The following is a 25,144-nucleotide window of genomic DNA, read 5'->3' as shown; positions in this document are numbered from 1 at the left end:
AAAAAAATGTGCGGTATTATGAAGCATAATTTACCTTTGATTGCAGCATAATTTAGTAAACCCTGCCGCATAATTCTAGTGACTGATTATTGGGCTCTTTACCGCATGGTTAGCCCCGATTCCGGAGGTGTCTCAGGGGGTGGAATCTGAGCACAGGGAGACTCCAGATACGAATCCACACTTTATGAGCTCAGAATCGGGTGGGAGGTACCCAATTCTGAATCGCCCTTACATATTAGTGTGCTTAAACCACATACGCTTTTCCTCTGGAATGTAACACACAGTGAATGTGTGTAATCAGAAAAACATTAAAAGTTTACTAACGTTGAAGAACAAACACTCTTTAGTGATATAAAAAGAAATCGTACAGTCACCTACCTGTGTACAGAACATTAAACAAGTATGTCTAATAGTCTATTAGGGTACACACTGATAACCTCTTAACATAGTTATTAAGTCACTGAGTTACACTCACCTGTTAAAATGATCCCTACAAACATCCAAGCACAGAGAAAAATGTTTCCAGCCAGAGGATTATAGTCTGTGGTGAGCTTTCCCTGAGCCAAGGTAAAAAGAATCCCAAATATCTGGAACAGAAGAATACAAAGTATGCATCAGATGAGTCCATTATTGCTTAAAAAACTGAATGTCTTGTTAAGTAGGCAGTGCTAAAAATCTGATTCAAAGCAAGCAACAGTGAGGCCTTCAACAACAAGAAGCAGGGCCTTCAGCAACCAGCTGCAGGGCCTTCAGCAAATAGAAGCGAGGCCTTCAGCAATCAGCAGCGAGGCCTTCAGCAACCAGCAGCAAGGGCTTCAACAACCAACAGCAAGGGCTTCAACAACCAGCAGTGAGGCAATCAACATCTAGCAGCAAACACTTAAACAACCAGACGTGAGGCCTTCAGCAACCAGCAGCGAGGCCTTCAGCAACCAGCCGCGAGGCCTTCAGCAACCAGACGTGAGGCCTTCAGCAACCAGACGTGAGGCCTTCAGCAACCAGCCGCGAGGCCTTCAGCAACCAGCCGCGAGGCCTTCAGTAACCAGTAGCGAGGCCTTCAGTAACCAGCAGTAAGGACTTCAGCAACCAGCAGCAAGGGCTTCAACAACCAGAAGTAAGATCATCAGCATCTAGCAGCAAGCCCTTAAACAACCAGAAGTGAGGACTTCAGCAACCAGCAGCAAGGGCTTCAACAACCAGAAGTGAGGTCATCACATCTAGCAGCAAGCCCTTACACAACCAGACGTGAGGCCTTCAGCAACCAGCAGCAAGGGCTTCAACAACCAGAAGTGAGGTCATCAGCGTCTAACAGCAAGCCCTTAAACAACCAGACGTGAGGTCTTCAACAACCAGCAGCAAGGTTTTCAACAACCAGAAGTGAGGTCATCAGCATCTAGCAGCAAGCCCTTAAACAACCAGAAGTGAGGACTTCAGCAACCAGCAGCAAGGTCTTCAACAACCAGAAGTGAGGTCATCAGCATCTAGCAGCAAGCCCTTAAACAACCAGAAGTGAGGACTTCAGCAACCAGCAGCAAGGTCTTCAACAACCAGAAGTGAGGTCATCACATCTAGCAGCAAGCCCTTACACAACCAGACGTGAGGCCTTCAGCAACCAGCAGCAAGGGCTTCAACAACCAGAAGTGAGGTCATCAGCGTCTAGCAGCAAGCCCTTAAACAACCAGACGTGAGGTCTTCAACAACCAGCAGCAAGGTTTTCAACAACCAGAAGTGAGGTCATCAGCATCTAGCAGCAAGCCCTTAAACAACCAGAAGAGAGGACTTCAGCAACTAGCAGCAAGGGCTTCAACAACCAGAAGTGAGGTCATCAACATCTAGCAGCAAGCCCTTAAACAACCAGCAGCAAGGCCTTCAGCAACCAGCTGAAGGGCAATCAGCAACCAGAAGCGAGGCATTTAACAACCAGCAGTGAGGCCATTACCAACCAACAGCGAGGCCTTCGTCAACCAGCAGCGAGGACATCAGCAACCAGAAAAAGCCATCAGCAACCAGCAGTGAGGCTTTCAGCAACCAGCAGTGAGGCCCTCAGCAACCAGCAGCAAGGCCTTTAGCAACTAACATTGAGGCCTTTAGCAACTAGCATTCAAGTCAAGTCAGAATTTATATAGCGCACTAAATACCCATAGGGTCTCAAGGCGCTTGAGGAAGGGGGGGGAGGTGTACTTATCGAATATCCATGTTTTAAGTTGTTTTCTGAAGGCTAGGTGGTTTTGAGTAAGGCGGAGGTGGATAGGAAGGGAATTCCAGGTCTTGGCCGCTAAGTAGGAGAAGGATCTTCCTCCCATGGTGGCTTTGTGGATGCGCGGAACAGCGGCGAGGGCTTGGTTGGACGAACGCAGCTGGCGGGTGGGGGTGTAAAAGGAAAGGCGCGTGTTGAGACAATCAGGTCCAAGTTCGTATAGGGCTTTGTGTGCGTGGGTGAGGAGACGGAACGTTATTCTCTTGTTGACGGGGAGCCAGTGAAGGTCTTTCAGGTGAGCGGAAATGTGGTCTGTGCGGGGGATGTCTAGTATGAGTCTGGCTGAAGCATTTTGGATGCGTTGAGGCCTTTAGCAACCAACAGCTAGGTATACAACAACCAGAAGCAAGGCCTGGAACAGACAGAAGTGAGGTCAGCAGCAAAGTCTTCAACAACCAGAAGTGAGGCCCTCAGAAAATCAACACTGAGGTTTTTTACCAATGTGAAGCAAAGTCTGAGGCAACGAGCAGTGAGATCTTCAATAACCAGCAGCAAGCCCTTCAACAACAAACTACAAAACCTATAGCAACCAGCAACAAAGTCATCAGCAACCAACAGTGAAGACCATCAACCAGCAGTGAAGACTTCAGTCCCCAGCAGCAATCCCTTTAGCAACAAGCAGTGAGGCCTATAGCTACCAGCAGTGAGAACCTTTAGCAAGCAGTTGCAAAAACATCCTCAGCCAGTATTGAGGACTTCAGGAACTAAGGGCAAGACCATCTGCAACCAGCAGTGAGACATAAAGCAACCAGAACTGAGTTAGGAATGAGCCTTACAGCAACCAGTGAGACACTCTGCAAAGCAAAGACTGAGGCTGCTTGCGGTGCAACACAAAGCACTGTGGAGCAAGCGGTCTTGTTGAGAATCTGGCCTTGCGTCTTGGTTTATCTCGGGACGAGAGCATGTGCCTTACCCAATATCAGCACAACCACAGACGGGGATACTAAACACTTAATGACAAGCTTTTGTAGACATACGGTTAGGCTGAACTAGCAACAGACTACCCATTAGCCACCAAAGAAAGGGGAGCATGGTCCTCAATACTGACAAAGGTACATCCTTGAATGCAACTGTGAAGGGCAAACACCCGCCTTAGCCAAAGCAGAACTCTAAAAGCACTAGAAAAGTCTGAGAGATGCAGTCGGCACAAGGAAAATTCTTAATCAGCAGTTACTGTCCACATATTGCCAGCCCAACGGTACTGCCCACACACCGCCATCCCCAAGTGACTGCCCACACACTGTTAGCCAGTCTCTGCCCACACACTGCTAGCCAGTCACTGCCCACACACTGCTAGCCAGTGTCACTGCCCACACACTGCTAGCAAGAGTCACTGCCTACAGTTTGCTAGCCACAGTCACTGCCTATAGTGTTCCATGAAAGCGGCATTATAAAGGACAAATCGCAGAGTGCCACACCAAAAGCATCCAGAAAGTGAAGCCTGCCGTCCATGCTGGCATCTTGCGTGATTTGACTGCCTCAATGACGTCTGCTGAAGGAAAGAGCAGGTGAAGAAGGGAACTGCTCTGGACATGCGCACTTGCTGCCACAGGAGCTGCAGTACTGTGACTCAGCAGACAGTTTTAGCCTGTCAACTCACATATTTGCCACTGCCTGACAAACGGTTTCTGCACTCATCAAGCAGCAATCCAGTGACGAGTCGCTACCACACAGTGAGCTGGAAACCCTTGCCCAGATTGGGTTTCCAGCTCAGGTGAGAACGCTCTGCACAGCCGGGCTCGTCCAGGACATGGAAGGTGGCTCCAAATGAGGTTTTCCTTATTGTGGGGGAAGGAGGTGTGACTGGTTGAGCAGTGCCGGGAGTCCAAAGCCCCACTCTCTATGGCCACGCCCCCTCTCAAAGTTCCAGTCCCTTTCTCCCTGAGTGGTCAAATCGTTGGCATTATACAGCAGATTCCACAAGAGTTTTCCCTGTTTGAAGATGACCTCCTGTCCCAGCCTCTAAGAGAGACTAAAGGAAGAGGAAAAGGCAGGGCATGTATAATACCAGAAGGCTCCTTCTACTGATCGGAAAGGGTTGATGATCTCTTGTATCCTGAAGCGCGTCCCATGCACATAGAAGGGAGGATCACTTCCCTAACATCAAGAATGGGGGAAATCTCCTGCAGCCAGAAATTGGGAGACCCTTGCAACCAGTGAGGGGGTCTTCACCACAAGGTGGGGAGAAGTGACTGCTCGCACAAAGGGAAGAGGAGAGTTGTTTTGCACCCACAGATCTTTTAATGACACCTTGGCCACTGCATGCGCCTAGAGAGTTGTTCGCCATGCAGATATCATACTTTTGAATTGTTATTGACATCAATGACTGAACTATACCCAAAAGCCTAGTCGGCAAAGAACATTCTTTTTCTCTTAAGCAGGACCAAGCTTCCTTACCTGAGCAGAAGCGTTGAGCAGTCCAGATGAAGTACCCTCTGACTCGGGGTACGTGATTTCTACTGCAAACTCAAACCCAAGAGGTAGATACCCAGTCATGAAGAAGCTGAAAATATCAATAAAAAAGGTATTCAATAATTACAATTCATATGGAGTACACTAAAAGTCTGATACAATTTGGCTGGAGTGAATCCTCGCCATTGGGTCAATAAACAAGGCCAGTACACAAGGCAGGCATGCCACCATGTTGTCCCCTACATGTAGTCTTCTGAACAGAGCAAACATATCTCCAGCTTACTGTGTCAAAAGCCCTTTCCAGGTCAGCCACCACCACTGGCAGCCAAGGATATGTCTAGAGATGCCTTCATCATGTAAAGTAGGTGCCAAAGGTTATGGGAGGTACTACTTCCTGGTACAATTGATTGCATTTACAGGGCTAAAGAGTTTGGAAATCAGCAAAATATGTGGAGTTCGGTGTGCTAAATACTGATTCTGCATGTTATGCCTCACTTCCAAGTTAAAAAGTAGTAAAAGGGAAATTTACCATAAATGGCAAGTATTTCACCTGAGGTAATAGTATTTACCATCTTTGGCCTACACCCACTTATTTCTCACAACTTGTAATAAGGGTCAAGCTGTGTTAAAAGCAATTACAAAAAATCAATGGTGGAGTCCATTTACGAGGGCTGAAACGTCGGTCAACATCATGCCCTTTTTCCCTGTACTTTCACATTGGAAAAAGGTATAAATATATCCCTTTAATTCTTATCTGGGCTAACTTATAGACTGGGGTTTGTTTGCAGATTTATTTATTATTTGACGGCTTTTGTTTTTTATGACAACATCCAGTTTCTTATTTCGTATGCTGGTTTTCTCTTGCATGTATGTGTTTCGATTATTATAAAGTACTCTCATCCCTCTGGCCTACTCAGTGCTAAATAAATGTACTAAGTGAAGTTAAATAAAATAAAATGCCACTAATTCAGGTTGGGCTTCTTTGCCCTGTCAGAGCAGTATGAACACTCATAATCCCCACAGCACAGCAAGAGAGAAAAGAAGAGGATGAACATTTGAGAACCCTTCTAGAAACAAATCTCATACTTTCAGGTAGGTCTTGGTCTTACACATGCTTTGTAATAACCACCATAAAATATTTTTTTACTTAGGTCCTAGAATTTTCAAATTCTCAAATATACTGCAGGCCAAATGCATAGTAGAATTAATAGCGAAACAAAGCCATGATGTGCTAAAGTCTAGATTCAATAGCTGTTGGACTTGGCCCTTTTGGCAGGTTCACCCCAAAACTTTTTGCTTTTGCCTAGCCTGTTTCTGTAACCTGGTGTTGGTGATTTTAGGCCTCTGCGCACTTTTTCACTGTTGTCCAGTGTAAAGTGCGTGCGCTCTCTATGTATGTGTGGTGAGACTGGCCTGCCCTCCCATAGGAATGCATGGGGCATATGTGTGACCATGGTAGTTCATGATGTGTGGGGAGTGCAGGGTCGAGTTTGGTGTGTGCGAACTCGTGTGATTAAATGCTGCGCGATGATGTGCACGGATTTATTGTGTCTAGTGTGGGCGTTCCACTTCTAGAAGTTGGCATGTCTGTGCAGTGAATGTGAATTGGCTGTCGGGCTTGTGATTGGCTGGAGCAGGCTGGTGTGCCTGGCTCCAGGAGTCAGGATGAGTCTGCCCCGGTGGTGAATGGAGAGATCTGCATGTTGATAGGAGGGAGGAGTGCACCTGGGACCTGAATAGGGCTGGGCCTTACCTCCACAATGCTGGCTCCACCCCCTGTGGTGCGTCTGATGACCCTAGCCTGGCCAGTGAAAGGGAGAGAGGGGCTGAGCAAAACAAAGTGCTCAGGAGTTCCCCTGAACCAGTTGTCGCTGGTTCTCCCATTGCCTGCACCCTGTTAAACAAAGGGATCCTGTGTATAAAAAGGGGCTGTGACCCCATGAAAGATGTTCTTGTTCCTGAGACTTGAATCTGCCAGGGGCGTGCTGCTGCTTGGGCCCGGGGAAGGCTTGCCTCCCTGGGCCCTGCCCAGCCCCTGGATGCCCTGTCCCTGACCTGTAGGACTGCTGGGAGCTGTTTTTCGTTATGCCCAGAACTTCTTGGAACTTGCTCCCTTTGTGTTTGCTCTTGCCAAGGTTTGATGTTGCCTTGGGAGCCTGGGGGCTGAGCAGCGGGGCGCTGCAGCCTTCCCGAAGGAATCCCCCTCGTAGGGATTCCCCCCCTCCTTGTGGGCTTATGGCGGGTGCCTACCCCACTTTTGGTTATATTTAAAAGCAGGTGACCACCCTGCATTGTGGCCGTCTTATTTGCAGTTAAAATTCGGGTGCCCACTCCACAACGCCGTTTTTCATCACAGGTACCGCCCGCGTCATAGCCACGTGCTATTTATTTTTAATTAAGCGGGTGCCCACCCCGCTGCGTATTTTTAAGGACAAGGGAGCCTACCCCTCTTTGTGCCCGTCGCGTACAGAATCACCGCCGCAGCCTGATTATGACAGGAAGTCAGGCACCGTAGTGCCTGACTGCAGGCGGGACTTCCGGTTTCGTGAGGGGAGTCCCGCGCCCGCCGCCAGCACCAGGAAGAGGAGAGAGGAGGTCTACGTCTGCCAAGCAGGGCTCCCGTGTCCCGGTGAGAGCCCTGCGTGTGAGGAGTGCAGCGTAGGGCGCCCGTGACCTGTGGAGAGCCCCGCATCTTGTGCAGAGTTTCTACGACGGCCAGGAGCCTTGCGGGCTCCACCATGAAGTCCCGGTCTCAGAAGGGGGACCGGGCGAAGCGCAGGTGAAGGAGTCCTGCCCCCAGAGCTGATAAGTGGGGGCTCGAGAGGAGCCTGTGCTTTTCCCCGAGGCCAGTTCCCTGAGCAGACCCGCCATTGCGGGCCACCCCCACGTGGCCCCATTTGTTTTAAAGTCCCTGTGTGGGGGCTTGGGGATACTATATGGATACCGCTGCAGTGTTGGGGGCCCGTGTTTTTTTTGCTATTGGCCTCATGATGGCGGAGCCAGATGGCTCCATCGAGGCAGGCATGTGTTGCTGAAAGAGCCTGCGGGCTCCAACGATTGGAGGCATGTTTGTTGAGGAGCCGAGATGGCTCCCCCGCCCCCCGATGAGTTTTCTGAGCCAGATGGCTCCACCATGTTTGTGGGCCCGTTCTTCTTCCCCCTGTTGCTGGGCATACTTAGTCAAGGAGCCGTGTGCTCCAGGGGGGACATGATTTTCAGAGCTAGAAGGCTCCAAAGTTAGGGCACATTTGTTTTAAGAGCCTACAGGGCTCCAATGTGTGCAGTGTTATTTCCAGAGCCAGAGGGCTCCAGCATTTGGCGCAGTTTTTGTTCCCAAGGGCCAGTGAGGGCTCATGCCGCAGTTTATTTCTCAGCTGCCCAGCAAGTAGTGGTACAAAAGGGGGTGGTGATGGACGGAGCATCTGAACCAATCAAACACTCACACCCAGTCAACAGATCTGGGTTTAATCTATCACCGTTCTTTAGCCCACTCTGCCAACCCAGTTCAGACATGGCCATATGCAAATCAGTCTGACCCTGTGCCTCATGGGAACAGTCCAGCCCGAACTGCCAAGCCATGCCTTCCCTGGACCGGAAACAAGCTTCCGAGGACCGGTTTCTGGCATTTCAGACGTCTTCAGCCCGGCTTACTTGAATCCAGTGGCAAAGTGAGCAAGGGACTCACGTCTGAGCATACCTTGCCAACTTATGGCGAACAAAGAGGTACAAAAGGTGGTGGTGATGGACGGAGCATCTGAACCAATCAAACACTCACACCCAGTCAACAGATCTGGGTTTAATCCATCACCGTTCTTTAGCCCACTCTGCCACCCCAGTTCAGACATGGCCATATGCACATCAGTCTGACCCTGTGCCTCATGGGAACAGTCCAGCCAGAACTGCCAAGCCATGCCTTCCCTGGAACGGAAACTAGCTTCTGAGGACCGGTTATTGGCATTTCAGCCGTCTTCAGCCCAGCTTGCATGAATCCAGTGGCAAAGTGAGCAAGGGACTCACGTCTGAGCATACCCTGCCAACTTATGGCGAACAAAGAGTTACAAAAGGGGGTGGTGATGGACGGAGCATCGAACCAATCAAACACTCACACCCAGTCAACAGATCTGGGTTTAATCCATCACCATTCTTTAGCCCACTCTGTCACCCCAGTTCAGACATGGTCATATGCAAATCAGTCTGACCCTGTGCTTCATGGGAACAGTCCAGCCCGAACTGCCAAGCCATGCCTTCCCTGGACCAGAAACAAGCTTCCGAGGACCGGTTTCTGGCATTTCAGCCGTCTTCAGCCCGGCTTGCTTGAATCCAGTGGCAAAGTGAGCAAGGGACTCACGTCTGAGCATACCCTGCCATTTTATGGCAAACAAAGAGGTACAAAAGGGGGTGGTGATGGACGGAGCATCTGAACCAATCAAACACTCACACCCAGTCAACAGATCTGGGTTTAATCCATCACCGTTCTTTAGCCCACTCTGCCACCCCAGTTCAGACATGGCCATATGCAAATCAGTCTGACCCTGTGCCTCATGGGAACAGTCCAGCCCGAACTGCCAAGCCATGCCTTCCCTGGGCCGGAAACAAGCTTCCGGGGACCGGTTTCTGGCATTTTAGCCTTCTTTAGCCCGGCTTGCTTGAATCCAGTGGCAAAGTGAGCAAGGGACTCACGTCTGAGTATACCCTGCCAACTTATGGCAAACAAAGAGGTACAAAAGGGGGTGGTGATGGACGGAGCATCTGAACCAATCAAACACCCACACCCAGTCAACAGATCTGGGTTTAATCCATCACCGTTCTTTAGCCCACTCTGCCACCCCAGTTCAGACATGGCCATATGCAAATCAGTCTGACCCTGTTCCTCATGGAAACAGTCCAGCCCGAACTGCCAAGCCATGCCTTCCCTGGACCGGAAACAAGCTTCCAGGTAGCTGCACCATTTAGGCATTTATTTCAGGGGACACGTGCTTGTGGACTTAGGAGTGAGACGCACTCCCTTCGCCCCTACCTTGGCCCTCCACAGCTGCGCAGCACTTAGTGCCAGCTGCAGCGTTTAGGCCCTGTTCGTGTTCTCAGCTGCCCAGTAAGTAGTGGGCAGCTGCAATGTTTAGGTTTGCGCCGGTGGCGCGCCCCTGACTGGCGCTGCATTGGCAGCGCGCCCTGACATTCTGGACACAGGGCTTCTGAGCCCCTTCTTGATGGCCAGTTGGCATGGGGAACTGGTAGAGGTATAGGGCGCAAGGCCCTAATGTGATTTGTGTGCTTTAAATGTGGTGCTAGGAAATGTAATGCATCTAGTATGTTTTACGCACCCTGTGTTGATACCTCTAGAGATGGTTTTACCTAAGGAGGTTTGTGTTAGTGAGATTGTACTTCACTGTGATTTACGCCCCTAAATGTGAGTTATACTTAGGAGGTAGGGTCTAATGTGTTTTGACTAGTGAGGAGATTGACTACTATATTTATACTGGTTAGGCCTAATGTGATTTATGCGTAATGTGCAATGCCTTTATGCCTGTGATACCTCTAACTGTGTTTCATGCTTAGGAGGTTGTTTCGCCTAGTATAGTTTATACTAGTGAGTTTATGTGTCCCTGCGTGATCTATTCCTATGGTGATTAGTATTGCGTAGTGTGTACCTACCTTTTACCAGTGGTTACTGGTTGTGGTCTATAATTGGTATTTGGTGCTACAGTTACTCTAAGTGCTATTTCTACTAAGTGTTGATCCTGACAGTGGCCCACGTGGCCCTGTCCTGTGTAAATAATCCCTTGTGAATATTGCCTGTGGCAGTTGGCACAATGAATATTGTGTGATTACTATCTGATGTGTTTTAAGAATACAAAAGTTATTTTTATATAACCTTATGTGGAGTTCCTTTTGTAGTGTGCCTGGGATGTTGTTGCTGTGTGCGTGCGCAAATGCTTTACACATTGCCTCCAGGATAAGCCTGTCTGCTCATGCCAAGCTACCAAGGGGGTGAGCAGGGGTTATCTTTGGCGTGTAACTCCCTTGCCCTGACTAGAGTGGTGGTTTCTGCCTGGCTTTGGCGCAAGCCTTAGCCAACCAGAAATCCCAGTTCTAACAATAGCAGTGTAAATCTAGTTACTCCCAAATGCCCCTTTCCAGTTACCTTAGTTCTCCCCCTTAGGCACCCTGGGTTCGAGCTCGAGATATTGTTGAATGCAGGTAGGGTAAGGCTCTATGCAATACAGCTAAAAGATAAAGACTTGAGGGCCAGATGTACAAAGCATTTTTATGGTTGCAAATGTTCTGATTTGAAGTTTTCAACTGCAAAAGTGCTTTTTGCAATGTATTTATCCATGTCTAAACCCATTTTAGGAGTCAATATCTTTTTTCTGGTTCCTGAAATGTGTTTAGAAATGGATAAGGAATTGCTATTGGGAAAGGGCGCGTTGTAGGCATCCCTTCAATGATTCACATCCATATGTATAAATAGTTTAGGACTGATATAGCAGTTGTAAACCATTTAAAATTTACCAACTCCCCAATTGGAGGGTAACCCGTACGTAAAATGGAAGGGATCCCTTTGTCAATTTAAAACAATTATGCTAGGGAGTAGGCAGTGGTCCACATGACCACGGCCAACTCTCAAATGTTTTAAAAGAAAGTAAACTTTTCTTTTTTGACGCAGTTCCTTTTTCCTTAACCCCTTGCATGCTCGTGACGGAACCATTCCGTCACGAGCCACGGTGGTGCTGTGCTGGCGACGGAATGGTTCCGTCACGGCCCGGCCGCCACGCCTGCGCTGCAGTGATTTTGCGCCTGTGTGGCGCGTTCTATTGAGCGGGCCAAACCGTGACGGAATCATACCGTCACAAGCACAGCGCCACCGTGGCTCGTGACGGAGTGGTTCCGTCACGAGCATGGCGGCGCCGCGCGCCCACTCCCTCCCCCCTAGCGCCGCGGCGGAATTACCGCCGCGGCCAAGGGGTTAAAGAAAATGGCCTGAATTTAAAAAAAAAGAAGGTTTACTTCAATAAAAATCAATCACAGGCATGGTGACCTGCTTATCCTTGTAGGCTGTGATACACAAAGGTAAACAAGAGAGAGGACACTCTCGTTACCAGAAGAGCCGAAAGGAACTCTCAAGAGGGAGTACACCCTCCCGTGTTAGAACGCTTAATCACAAAAAGTACTCCCCTGATACCTAAATCGTATTCCACGATTATTGTTCTAGAAGGATCCTGATCGAACAGTGATGGGAATTTCCTAGGTGAAGCTTCACATAGGGAATTCCCATCACTGTTTGATCAGGATCTATCTAGAACAATAATCGTGGAATACGATTTAGGTATCAGGGGAGTACTTTGTGTGATTGAAGGATCCTTGTAGGCCACCATCCCCGTGGTTGTGGCCAATAAGATTGAGTCACATTTTGTGACCTACCTAATGGATAGTTATTAGGGAGATAGAATTGTGACTCAATCCGATTCTTATTTTTACGAATCAAACTGATGGCATATAGGTAGGCTCGTAAAAGTAATTAAAGTAACAATACTAGTCACACATTGCGAGCAATATTTTGAAAGTAGCAAAGAGTACATCTGGTCCCAAAAGTCCAGCTATAACTAGAATTGCAAATAGGAAATATATATATATTTATATATATGAACTCAACATAACTTTAGATGATGGAGCAATCTGGATACAAAATAGTTTGATCATTATTAACAGATAGGTAAGAACCAAACTACTCAATTATTGGAAAAATGTCTTAACTGTTTAAGTTAGCAAGTGAAACAAATACAATCTATCAAAAGAATAGCCCTTGAAAATCTGTGTCTGCATCCAGTGAATGCCCGTGTAAGCCATGTTCCCCAGGCAAGCTTCGTGGACTAGTGACCAGTCAGCCTCTGCAGTAGATGCTTGAACCACCAAAGAAGTTCCCTTGAAATGCACTCATAGATACTGGATAAGGATCGCTCCTCTTTGGTGGCCTTGGAACATTCAGGTCCTAAGGCAGCTTGGTGGTAGGGAAGGTATGGTGTCACTCAGACTACAAAAGCTAGACCTGCAAATTCCTGCATATCTCATGCTACACATCCGGAAAATTCAAGATGTCTACTATGAGTAGCCCTGGCCCTAGCTATCAGTTGCATCAAAGGACCTGACAACTAAGTGCTGTATGATGGGCAGAAAAATACCTGGTGTGTACGCTTTGATGATTAATGTACACGTAGGAAGGAGCTGAGCCTTAATGAGACTTGCATCCATCCTCCACCTGCAAGGGAAACAAAGATTATCCTCTGCAAAAACAATATAGCGAGGACAAGCCTGAATTTAGAGAGTTTTTTTTACATACAAACAATTGACATAACTTTATTTGAGGCATGATAGACTAAACATGGCTCCTGTGCCCCTGTTGGCTTAGTTCAAGGTGGTATGAGATCCCACAATGAGTTATATAATACAGCCTGTTTAATCCAGGCTGCACAAAAAATACTCTCTCTGACTTGCACTCCAACCAGGTGCAGTGGCACTGGCCTTGGAGGGTCCCCTGGTAGTGGCAAACATTTGGGAACCTGATGTGCCCCTTCTGTAATAGTTGATTGTCACAGGACATCAGCCCTCAAAGTCCCTTACAACAACTGAGCTAGGAAGTTTGTCATCATCTCTGGCTCTTTAACTTCCAGCAGACAACAGCGTGAACTTTATATTTGCACATTCAATTCCACAACTTGTCAAGCCTAATCTGTTGCGTTTAATGCACTGTGTGCAGATCCTATTGCCCCCTCCTTTGTCTTGGCCTCCATGTTGCTGTTCCATTCTCTTACCTCTCCCATCATTAGCTTGTCCACCTTGCCCTGGGCATTACTGATCTGTGCATCAATGGTAGGCATTTTGATTTTCAGAGGATAAGTATATTACTTAAAACACCACCTTGTCAGAGCAGGTCCAAAGCCAGTTTTAAATGACACTGAACATTCAGCAGTCAAGGGAATTCAAAACACATATTATACAGAGGGACTAGATGGTCAATAATGTTGTCACTACTCATGCTAGGGAGTGATCTCCCCCCTGACACAAGGCATATTTCACACCAGACCATGCTACAAAGTAAGTGGCAGGTGATAGGTTATATTGTATGCAGGATGTAGGACCCTTCACAACCACCACCTGAAAGTTCTAAGCAATATGTAGTAAAAAGGAGCAATGAGTGGAAATACCACCAGGAGATGGTGGAGGTACATGTATGAGTAGGATAATAACTCACCTGTCCACAACTAGGTTCTTCTTACTACTAAGCTCTACACCTCTCAAGTAACTTCATGTCATCGACAGGATCCAGAGAGAGTAGCCTACCAATGCAGCATGACCCAGCACTGCCAAATGACTTACCTGTCCTTGGCCCAGAATCCCACTAATTCTCTGCAAGATCACATTCACCAACAAATTAAATCACTGAAATTCAGGGCTCCCCGCAAAACAGTTTTGCCAAATCAGCTTAGAACACCACCTTTCTCTATTTCAGTTCATCTACAAGAAGCCGCAAAAATGGCTGACTCTGTGGATCATACTATATAGGTCTTGTAATCTACCCATTCCATCACCTTGTAGATTGTTCCAACACCCATTACACTAGATAATCAAATCTTCACCATTCACTCTATTACATAGCCCACTTAAGCAAAAGTGCCTGTGATAGGAACAAAGACCCCTTCTTGTCAGGTCTACAGTTAGGATGTCTCCTACAATGGGAGGAATATTTTGAAGCTGGATTGACTATGGGATCTTTATGATATGTGTGACTTTTTGATGGAAGCCACCAAGATTTACGTGGTCCTTGTCATCGGTTGCTTCTTTAAGTGCCAGCTGTGAAGTAGCGATAGAGTAAAATTGGTCTATTAGGTACATTGGATGATATGTGACCGTAGATGCTTACCCAAGCGCTGCACCTGTGATAAATACAACGACCAGGTGTCCAAGGTCCAGTGTGAAGGTAAATACAAGCATTCCAATGAAAGATAAGACGTACACAGCCAGCGTTGTCTGCCTGCAAATACAGAAAACAATTTTATTAACAAAATATCCTCATGACGGAAATGAGATAACGAAACAGAGACACACTGGTACGATAACCTACATTCTTTTACGCAACGTAATGTTGTAAATATGGCGCCCCATGAGGATTTTGGAGCGAAAACACTGGGGGATCAAAACCTTGAGGTTCTGTGCTTGTGAACACTCAGGAGGCTCCTGTTGCAGAACATTCAAGCAGATTACAAGATCATCAGGAATAACCAGGATGGCACATTTATTTATTATTAAAATACACAAAAACACTTTTTAAAATACATAAGACATGTCCTAACTGAATTTTGCAATTTTATAAATGCATAATAAGTATAAACCGAACCAATTTATCATTTATCTGTCATTTTCTCATCTAGACGAAAAGTATTTGTTTGAAATGTATCTTTTCTAAAATTTCTGGTTAAAAACTAAATTTTCCCAAAATTAATTGGTCATTTTCTAGGGAGTAATTCAAACACCAAAAACACAAAGAAACAACTAAGATCTACAATATGCTATACTACCATATGTGTATTTCTTCAGAGGCAGTTATCTGTTCTTTCTCCACGTTGATGGAAATTATATTTTTTTATATTATTAAATATTTTTTATATTCAAGGTATGTTTTAAGGCAAATCTGTTTATTTTAGCCTACTTGATTATCAACAGCAGCATGGCAGTACTTTTCGCGTATTTTTCTCCGTATAGTAGGATCTTGTGGTCTAGACATCAACTTCTTTGTAAGAAGTTGATTTATTTTTTTTATAAACGATTTTATTGAATTTTGCACAATATGACACACAGATAGTGCAGCAGTACACATAGTACCTAACCACATCATGAGCAAATAAAACATGATATGATGACCAATCAAAGGAAAGACATAGGCGTAGATACAATGAGTCGTGAGGCTCAGTCCAGCTGTCCCAACCATTTGCCCCATATACGACTGTGCTTCGAAGGACCACCCGGGCTTCATACATGGCTCTCTCTTGCTGTGCGCACCTGTCTACCCCCTGTCACCATTACGACAAGAGTGGGAGGGGAAGGGTTTTTCCAGTGGGCTGCTATGTCCTTGGCCAACATAGTGGCCATACCCAGAAGCGTCTAGTCTGCCGTCGAGCCCCCAGACTAAACGTAAATGCAAAAGGTTAGAGAGGAAATGGCGTCTGGGCTATATAGATTCAGATAAAACGCTATATAGGAATTCCATCAGGGTCTACAAGCTGGAGATTAAGAAAGCTCAATCTCAATACTACACACAAAAGATCACTGAAGCTAGATCTAATTCCAAGGAAATTTACCGGATTGTTAAGAGTCTCACTGTTCTCCCCCAGCCCCCTATAAACAGTGATAATTTACAAATTCGTTGTAATGAGATGGCGGATTTCTTTTATAATAAAGTAGATCTTATTTATTCCTCTTTTCCAACTACTCATTCAGCCACTCCTGTGTACTCCAAACACGACACGATAGATAATGTGTCACCTGTGCTGGAGAACTTCCCTTTGCTCCACTTGGACTTACTAGCTACCTTGATGGTTCAGGTTAAATCCGGCTCTCCCAGCGATCCCGCCCCTCCGAGCTTCTTAAAGACTGTTAGCCACACCATCCTTCCGGTCATACTGAAGGTACTTAATGCCTCAATCTCAACCAACACAGTTCCATCTGTGTGGAAAGAGGCTAGAGTGAGAGCACTTGTTAAGAAGCCCAATATGGATATTAACAACTTCAGTAACTATCGTCCAATTTCTCTGCTTCCTTGGGCCAGTAAGTTACTGGAAAAATATATTAATAGCCTCCTGACCAATTTTTTAGAGAAAAAAAATCTGCTTGATCCCTCGCAAACCGGCTTCCGCCCCAAGCATGGGACGGAATCCGCCTTATTGGCGGTCCTGGAGGAAACAAGAGGCATCTTGGATCGGGGAGGATCGGTGGCAGTCATCCTCCTCGATCTAAGTGCCGCTTTTGACACTGTGAACCATAAAATCTTATTGCAGCGTCTCCAGGACATTGGGATTCAAGGAGGAGCGTTGGAGTGGATCAGCTCATTTTTAACCGATAGAAATTTTCAGGTTTTTGAGGGAACCACCACCTCTACCAGCAGGCCCCTGGACTGTGGAGTTCCGCAGGGTTCTTCACTCAGCCCGACGCTGTTTAGTGTATACATGAGGTCGCTAGCTGGGATCGTCCGTCCATATGGTATTAAGATCGTGACCTATGCGGACAATACCCAGCTGGTGGTCTCTTTGACGCGGGCTGAAGACCCTGCGGGTACGGTGGATCTGGTAGGCTGCCTGAGTGAAGTCAGCAGCTGGATGACCCTGTCTTGTCTCAAACTTAATGGGGACAAGACAGAGGTCATGCTATTGGGCCATTCGGCGCCATCGGCGGTCGACCAGATCTGGCCAGCCTGTCTGGGCCCTCCTCCAGTCCCTAAGGATGCTATTAAGAGCTTGGGTATTTGGTTGGATAAGTCCTTAACGCTTGACCATCAAGCTGTCGTACTATCTGCCACCTGTTTTGGCCTCATTAGAATGTTGAGAAAGATCCTCCCCTTGCTACCTTTTGAGGCCAAACAAATCGTTGTTCAGGGACTGATTCTCTCCAGATTAGATTTTGGGAATGCACTCTATCTTGGAGCCCCAGACTTCACATTGAAGAAGCTACAGGTGATCCAAAACTGTGCGGCCCGGACCCTGCTTCAAATTCCCCGCAGGATCTCTGTCAAACCTGGATTAACAAGACTGCACTGGCTCCCTGTAAGGGATAGGATTAGTTTTAAATCTCTATGTGTTGCTCATCAGTCTTTCTGGGAAACTAGCCCAGCGATTAGTCGCCCCTTAATCACCCCTTACCTTCCTAGCAGACAGCTACGGTCTACCAATGCTTTTCTTGCTGTCGTGCCAAAGGTCAAACGGTCCAGATCAGGTGGTCGTTCCTTTTCCCTGAATGCGGCTAGGCTATGGAACAGTATACCCCTGCATCTAAGGTCCAACTCAGATCTTACTTCTTTTAGGAAGCACTTGAAAACTTTTTTGTTTAATAAATAAATCTGTTTTTTTCTGCTCACTTGCCCAGCTGTCTGGACACCGTTAGCCATAGCGCTTGGCCGCCTCTGGGCAGCTATTTGCGCTCTACAAAACACATTTTCATTTCATTTCATTTCCTTTCATGACCCCCAGTCACAGCATCAGAGGTGAGAGGTTCACCTCCCAACCCAGTACTTCTGTCAACTCCCCGGTCACAGCTGTCGAGAATTTATGAATTTTCAGGCAAAGCCACATAATGCAGTAGAATTCGGCAGAGACATGTGCACAGTGAGGGCAGGTAGGTTCGGAAAGGAGGCCTGCATGATGGAACCTGGCTGGCATGAGATAGGCACAATAGAAAAAATAGGTCTGGATCAGACGCAGCCAGGAAGAAATCGTAACAACCCTAGGTGCCATCACTGCATCCCGCCAATCATCATCATCAAGGGGACCCCGACAACCCTTCTAATGGATCCTTAGATAATCAAGTGTGCCTGTGGCGTTAATAATTAATGTGCAATAGATTTGAGAGATGCCTCCCTTACTCAATGCGCCCATAGGAAACTTGGCCTCCATCAGTTGAACTCAGGAAGAGGGGCAGGTGGTGCTATGTGGGCGCCAAGTGTGTGTCTCAGTTGTAAGTATTTATAAAATTGAGAGGAGATAAGTGCGTATCTTGAAGTTCCTGAAAGGAGAGTATATGGGTCCCGGACCATACGCCCCCCAGCTGTATTATGCCAATGAGGTCCCATTTCCCAAAGTCCTCCAACGACGCTTCTTAACGCAGCCAAGTGCCATGCCAAAGGGGGGCTTGGTGTATGAGTTTCACATCCCAATTAGTGTGCCGGAGTGCAGGCCTCCAGGCAAGAAAAATTATTTTGGTCTCTACACTACGGGGTGGCAAGGGGAACCGGGGATCCATAGAGCATAGCCATAATCTGAGGAAACTCCAGGAGTGTCAGTTCCAACCAGTAGGCAAAGTCTGACCAGCCCCCGTAAACCAATTGTTAACCACCAAATGTTGGGAGGCTAGGTAATAAGGGTACAGGTTGGTCATTCCCAGGCTTCCATCACATAAGGCTCGTTGACAGTGGCAAAGTAAAGGCGGACGTCGTCCATATAAAGTGCAATACGGGCCTCATGCCACTCCCCCTATCTCCATCGACGCACCTGTGCATCGCAAATGAGAAGGCGCATCAGTGGTTCAATCGCCAACACGAAGAGGACGAGAGACAGGGGACACCCCTGCCAAGTCCCCTGCCTGATGGGAAATACATCTGAGACTACCTGGACCCCCGCAGTGGGATTGGTGTAGAGCACTCAGATGAACCCACGAAAACTGGGTCCAAAGCCAGCTCTCAGCAGTACACGACCCAAGAAGACCCAATCAACAGTGTCAAAATCCTCCTCAAAATTGATGAGAAGCAAAGCCAGGCTGAGTGGGGGGAGGGAGGCGGGGGGGAGGGGTGACGGTGGGCCAAGGCAACATGCAGTCGTCTGAGGCAGTGTTGTGTATTGTGGGCCGGCATAAAACCACACTGGTCCGGATGTAAGAGTATATGGCGGACCGGTTTAAGACAGGTGGCTAGGATTCCAGCAAATAGCTTGACCTCACCACTGAGGAGCAAGATCGGACAGTGGGCAGCACAGGAGGCCGAAGGGGGCTGTGTCTTAGGGATTAACACGATGGTAGCAGCATCTATTTCGGGTAGAAAAGAGCCCTTCTTTTATACTTCATTATAGAAAGCAAGAAGTCAGGGAGTCGGGGTCTCCCAGAAGGCTGTGTACTACTCTGCGGGGACCCGTCAGGACCAGGGGTCTTTCCAGAGCAGAGATGGCATCACCAATCTCTTCAGTCGACTCATCTATCATCTGAGCCTCAGAGTCGGACAGTCAAGGACGAGGCACATCATTGAGAAAGTGGAGGGTCAAGTTTGAGGTCCACCCGAGACACGCCGCATATAGGCAGCTGTAGTAGTTAGCAAGGTTTGTGCTATGCAGAGACGGGCATGGTGGATAAGACCAAACTCGTTCATGATTTCAGGCATGATTCTGTTTGCCTGTGGGTGGGAGGCCAGCCATTATAACAGTTTTCTGTTCTTGTCCCCCCCCAACCATAAACCCTGGCATTCGAGGCGCACCAAAAATATTTTGCAGCCTCTAGGGACTAGAGACGTATCTCCTCGTGTAGGTTGTTCAGTTGCCAGGATAGCTCTCCCTGGGGATCAACAGCAAGACCCATTTCCAATCTGAGGGCCTGGGCTTCCAGCTAGGTGGTGTGTTGGGATCGAGCTCGAATTCAAATTCGACCCTTGGCGTATCCTCTAAGAGTTGCTTTACTGGATGCCCAGAGGGTGCCAACTGAGCGGACCGAGCATCATTAATTTGGAAATAAGCTTTCAACTTGTCTCCAAGGGCCTGGGTGTAGGACTGATCTTGTAGATACTATGCCTTGAGACGCCACATGGGGCGCAAATCGTCATGGAAGAGCAGAGGTGGAGGAGAAATGAAGGGTGGTCTGATATGCTCGTGGAAGGATCCGGATGTGCGACACCGCACAGCAATATAGGGCCTGCATGAAGATAAGGTAAAAACTTGATTTTAATGTAATCCATCACTCAACCATTTCCATAACCTTTAATCATTTTCATTTTGACTTCATCACCTCAACTATCTGTTCAGATATCTACCTATGTTATTATGTGCTTACAGACACCTCATACTTCTTTTTTCCATTTGTTTTTACTGCAAGTTTCATTTCATCTTTTGAAAGTATATTTCAATATCTTTCCTACTCCTTGTTCTTCTCATAATTGTGAAATGTACGACCAAATAAATCTTGTCCAAATTCAAATAAACATGGGACATTAAAATGTACTATATTCGGAGAAGTGAATGGGTGATCGATATACAAGAGCACTAAAGAAAACCTTGAGAATTTTAGACGTGCTCGTTCTTCACAAAAATGTTCTCAAGTGAATACTGAACGTCTTACAGATCTCTCCAGATCTGCTCCAGCGCAAATTGTTGCAAGTAACTTATAAGACAGTTAGTGTAAATCTCGGATGCTCCAGGAAGATCTTATTTTGCACCAGAGCCTATCTTTATGGGTTGGGCCTTCCTTATATTGCTAATTCACACGAGTACTAGGCTACATTACACAAGGTCAGATTTTTATTCATTTTTTATAGGCACCAGGATATTAAGGTCCTAATTAGAGCTTGGCGGATGGGTCATTCTGTCACAAAAGTGTCAGATATTCCGTCTGATCTATTACGAACATTATAATCTATAGCACTTGTAATTCGACGGATAGGATATCCGTCACATTTGAGAACGGAGTAACCTGTCCACCAAACTCTAAATCAAGCCCTGCATGATTTGCTCAGAATCACAGTATGCGGAGATGACACCGGGACTTGTACCTGGTTACCCCGGTTTCAAAGTCAGCAACTCTGGCTGTTAGGCCACATCTTCTCCCTATGTAGACTTTAATTATATTGAATACCTGCTCTTGTATTTTCATAGTCGTTTCCTGGTTAAAATTCAGAGCCAGATGTACTAAGAGGCATGGCGCAAAAGTTGTAAATTGTGCACTCACTTTTTCTGACCTATCTCTGAATTTTCGATGTGACCCACATACTAATAGATTGCTTTGAAAAATCTCCAGTCACAGAAGTTTGCGGAATGACTTGTCAGAATAATATTATTTGACTAAGTCGCTATTTGCAACCGCCTGCAATTGGCTACAGACACAGGAACGGTGTCCTTCAATGGAGAACAATCCATCATCCTTGTGTTTGCATTCACATACATTAAACTTTTTTCAAAGCAGGCATGTTCCTTAAAGGAACTGGGTGGCATCGGGGGGAGCAGACAGTGGTTACTGTCCCCCTGGACCACTGCCTCGACACCGGGACACCTTCCCTTTTGAGACTCAGTTACAACATCCCTTAATAAAAATCATTCGACTTACAATTAGGAGTGGATGCCCCTTTGTATGAATGTATGTATGTATGTGGTGTTTCTATAATGAAAATCTAGCCATAAGGCAACGGAGCATTGTAAAGAATCAAAAACAGCCATAAAGTCGACGAGTGATAGAACCCTTTCATGCCTCCTCCTAAATGGACTTGAGAATGGATCACATAACTCATTTTGTGAGGTAGAGCGGCTTTTCCGACTAGCGAAAAGGGTTTAGTAAACGGTAGAAGGCAATTTCACGACCACAATCCTTATGATTTTGAGAATCCCAGGTTTTGCTGTCACAAAATGGCTTTGTACGTCACACCATAATTTATTAAGGAGAGAATTTTAACTTTGAAATCCTGACAAGCGGCATCCATCGACAGTGGTGGGGGCCCTGAATTACACCAAAGGGCGTGCGCCGCACTCCCGCGCAACTAAAGGGCTGGTAGAAGCCGAGATCTAGGGAACAACTGGCGAATTCACGCATTTTGGACGAGCCGTGCGGCGAGTGCCGCCTGACTCTAAAATGGCGGCCGCCCGTGGCAGCTCAGGCCAAGAATGACAACCTAAACAACGGAAACCCCAACACTTGCGTGGCGGATCGGCCCGAGAGGTGAGCTAAAGTGAGGCTCTGCCCGGGTGATCTCAAATCCGCTCAGCTGCGCCTAAGGACATTGCCTTATTTTTGAAACATCGGAGCCCGACTGGCCAGGCACAAAATGGCGGCCGCGCCGGATAGGCAGACCAACCGATGGTGATGTTGACGAACTGGAAGAGGATCGCCTCGGGAGCACATGACCGATCCTGACGGCCAGCTCTGCCCACTCTGCTGCCATTGATGAGCGCAGAGCCTAGCGGGAGGCAGCAGTGACTTGCGAATGGCTTCTGCAGGCTCTGAAGTGTGGCTGTAGCCAGCCGCGGTCTGTAGGGAGTACCTGCCGGGGTGGTGACGTGGGGAGGGGGATGGGGAGGGGCAGGGTGGGGGGTAGTAATCTATGGATAATGGACGTTTACAGGTAAATAAACATAAATAAATCAAACGAATTTCGTTGCGTGCACTGCATTGCATTTAGGGATGCAGTGCACACAACGAAATTCGTTTGATTTATTTATATGTTTACTTACCTGTAAACGTCCATTATCCATAGATAACTACCCCCCACCCTGCCCCTCCCCCTCCCCACATCACCGCTCCGACAGGTACTCCCCTACCGACCGCGGCTGGCTGTAGCAGCGGAGGCCAAGTGCGGACTTTCACCAGCTTGAAAACAACAGATTCGCCACTTTCAAATTACACATTCTACATTTTTTAAAGGATCGCTTCAGGAAGGAGGAATGAACGAAGGTAATAGGTATAACACAGCAAAAAGAGAATGAAGAAAATGTACAAGAAACAGAGCACTGAAAAAAAAATGTGAATTAACTGAGAAGATCTTGAGCATCTCCCTCTTTAGGAGCACAAAAAATTTCATAAATGAATCACCTTTTCCTTTGAAGAGTGCAACTCTATTAAGATTCCATACACTACGGCTGCTTTCCAGTCCTCTAGAAGGTAGTCACAGTAAGACCGTTGCTAAAGAAGTCCATGCTGGGAGCCAATGACATGATCAACCTTACACCCATCTGTTTGCTCTTTCACATGGGCAAAGGGTGGGAAGAAGTGTCCATGTATTAAAATCAGGACTTTGCAAAATGTAATGAACAACCAATAAATGGGCTTTCATACATTCATAGTGCTAAGCAGGCGCCGTCAGACTCACCGATCTTCACCAGCTCATTGATAAAGTAGAAACTGGCAAGCAAGTTCAGATGTCACCTATCAAGCTCAGGCAAGAGCCGCGCCGTGACCGGCCCCTGTGATGGAACTTTTTAACGATGCCCCCCTAGGCAGAATCTAGAACCTTCTGTATGTACTGCGGTGACCGAGCAACCTTTGGCCGATGACCGGTGAAGCTGCCCCATGCAGCTAAGAGGAGTTTCGCTTGGGTTCACCCCTCGGCCGTCACCTACCCTGTCGGACGTCAGACACTGTTTTTCCTCGTCTTCCCATTGTATTTCTTACCCCCTCCACCCTATGTTTATGCTATGCTCTTGTAACTCATGTAACTTCTCCAGCGCCTATTTGGCCGTCACCTACACAGCTGGTCTTCTGACATTCTTTCCCTCAGCTCCCCGTATGTGTCTCCTTCCCTCCCCCTCCCTTCCCCTCCCTCTTTTTATCCGTTTATTTAAACTGATGGAACTATATAACCCGTAACTCGCTGATTCAACTGATGTAAATTACAAATCAGTTTTTACCTACCATGGAGCCTGAGCAACCTTGGCGGATGCCCGGTGGAGCTGTCCTATGCAGCTATAGAGGAGTCTGGCGCCTTGGCCGTCACCTACCCAGCCGGTCATCTGATATTGTTTTTCCTCGTCTCCCCGCTATGTGTCCCCTTCTCTCCCCCTTCGATGGAACAATGACGACGCCCCCTGGGCGGATACCAAACCTGTCTGTACCTACCACGGAGACCGAGTCACCTTGACCGATGCCCGGTGGAGCTGTCCTATGCAGCTATAGAGGAGTCTGGCCCCTTGGCCGTCACCTACCCAGCCGGTCATCTGACATTGTTTTCCTCTTCTCCCAGTTCGTGTCTCCTTCACTCCCCCTCCCTCTGGGATTCTTTGATTTAAACGGTTGTAACTATGTAACCTGTAACTTGCTGATTCAATTGTTATTACTTGCTGATCCTCATGTAAAGCGCTCTGATACCTCCGGGTCTAGCCAGCGCTATATAAAACTTTGCAAATAAAAATTCTTAACATGAAGGGTATGTTGTGCATACTTTAAGAAGAGGTTCTGAATCAAGACATTCAAACTACTGGTTTTCTGCGTCGCATAAAGTGATGATCATGATGAAAAATGTATCATAGTCTCTTAGAATGACAGATAAAGACAACTACCAGGTGTCTATCTGCTTATGCAGGAAAAAAGTGAAATGTTCTTCGGCTGTCTAAGCTTTTACCAAAAAAATTCATTATCTAAAGCAGTCAAATTATTGTTTACACACAGTATTAGATTTCTTGTTGCCAAATTATATCGATGGCCACAAAGAGTTCAATCCTACGCTTAAAATTCTATATCATTGGGGCGTGGCTTAGCGGGCGACGATGGCGGTCGCAGCTTCCTAGAGCTCCCGCCGGCCCGTTACATATCCGACTACTTATCCTGGCCCCCGGACCCGAACTGCAGACCAATTGTGCGGCGGGTGTTGCGGAGGGCGACGGGAGTCCTCCGGTTCGGAGAGCGGTGCTCCTCGACCATCTGAGGCGGCTGAAATCGCCGACGGCGGCCCTGATAGCCCCGGACAGAAAGCCGAGGCCTCGATTTTGGCACATCCGGGCCGAGGGGCTGGCGTGAGGGCCGGCCGCGCGGCTGTTCCAC

At 47.2% G+C, this 25,144-nt stretch overlaps 1 protein-coding gene across 1 annotated transcript in view; it reads right to left on the bottom strand.

Moving 5' to 3' along the window:
* FLVCR1 (FLVCR choline and heme transporter 1) overlaps positions 1-25,144 on the bottom strand; it is a 168,412-nt gene that overhangs the window by 18,152 nt on the left and 125,116 nt on the right. The window contains exons 7-9 of the mRNA XM_078649757.1: positions 14,586-14,696; positions 4,655-4,760; positions 476-587 (exon numbers count right to left, since the gene is read on the bottom strand). Coding sequence (XP_078505883.1) covers positions 476-587; positions 4,655-4,760; positions 14,586-14,696 — 329 coding nt within the window. The remainder of the gene's footprint in view (positions 1-475; positions 588-4,654; positions 4,761-14,585; positions 14,697-25,144) is intronic.

The sequence above is a fragment of the Lissotriton helveticus genome, chromosome 6, assembly GCF_964261635.1.
Source record: "Lissotriton helveticus chromosome 6, aLisHel1.1, whole genome shotgun sequence".
NCBI classification, from domain to species: domain Eukaryota; kingdom Metazoa; phylum Chordata; class Amphibia; order Caudata; family Salamandridae; genus Lissotriton; species Lissotriton helveticus.
The sequence above is the reverse complement of the archived record's forward strand: the minus strand, read 5'-3'. Positions and strand labels throughout refer to the sequence as shown.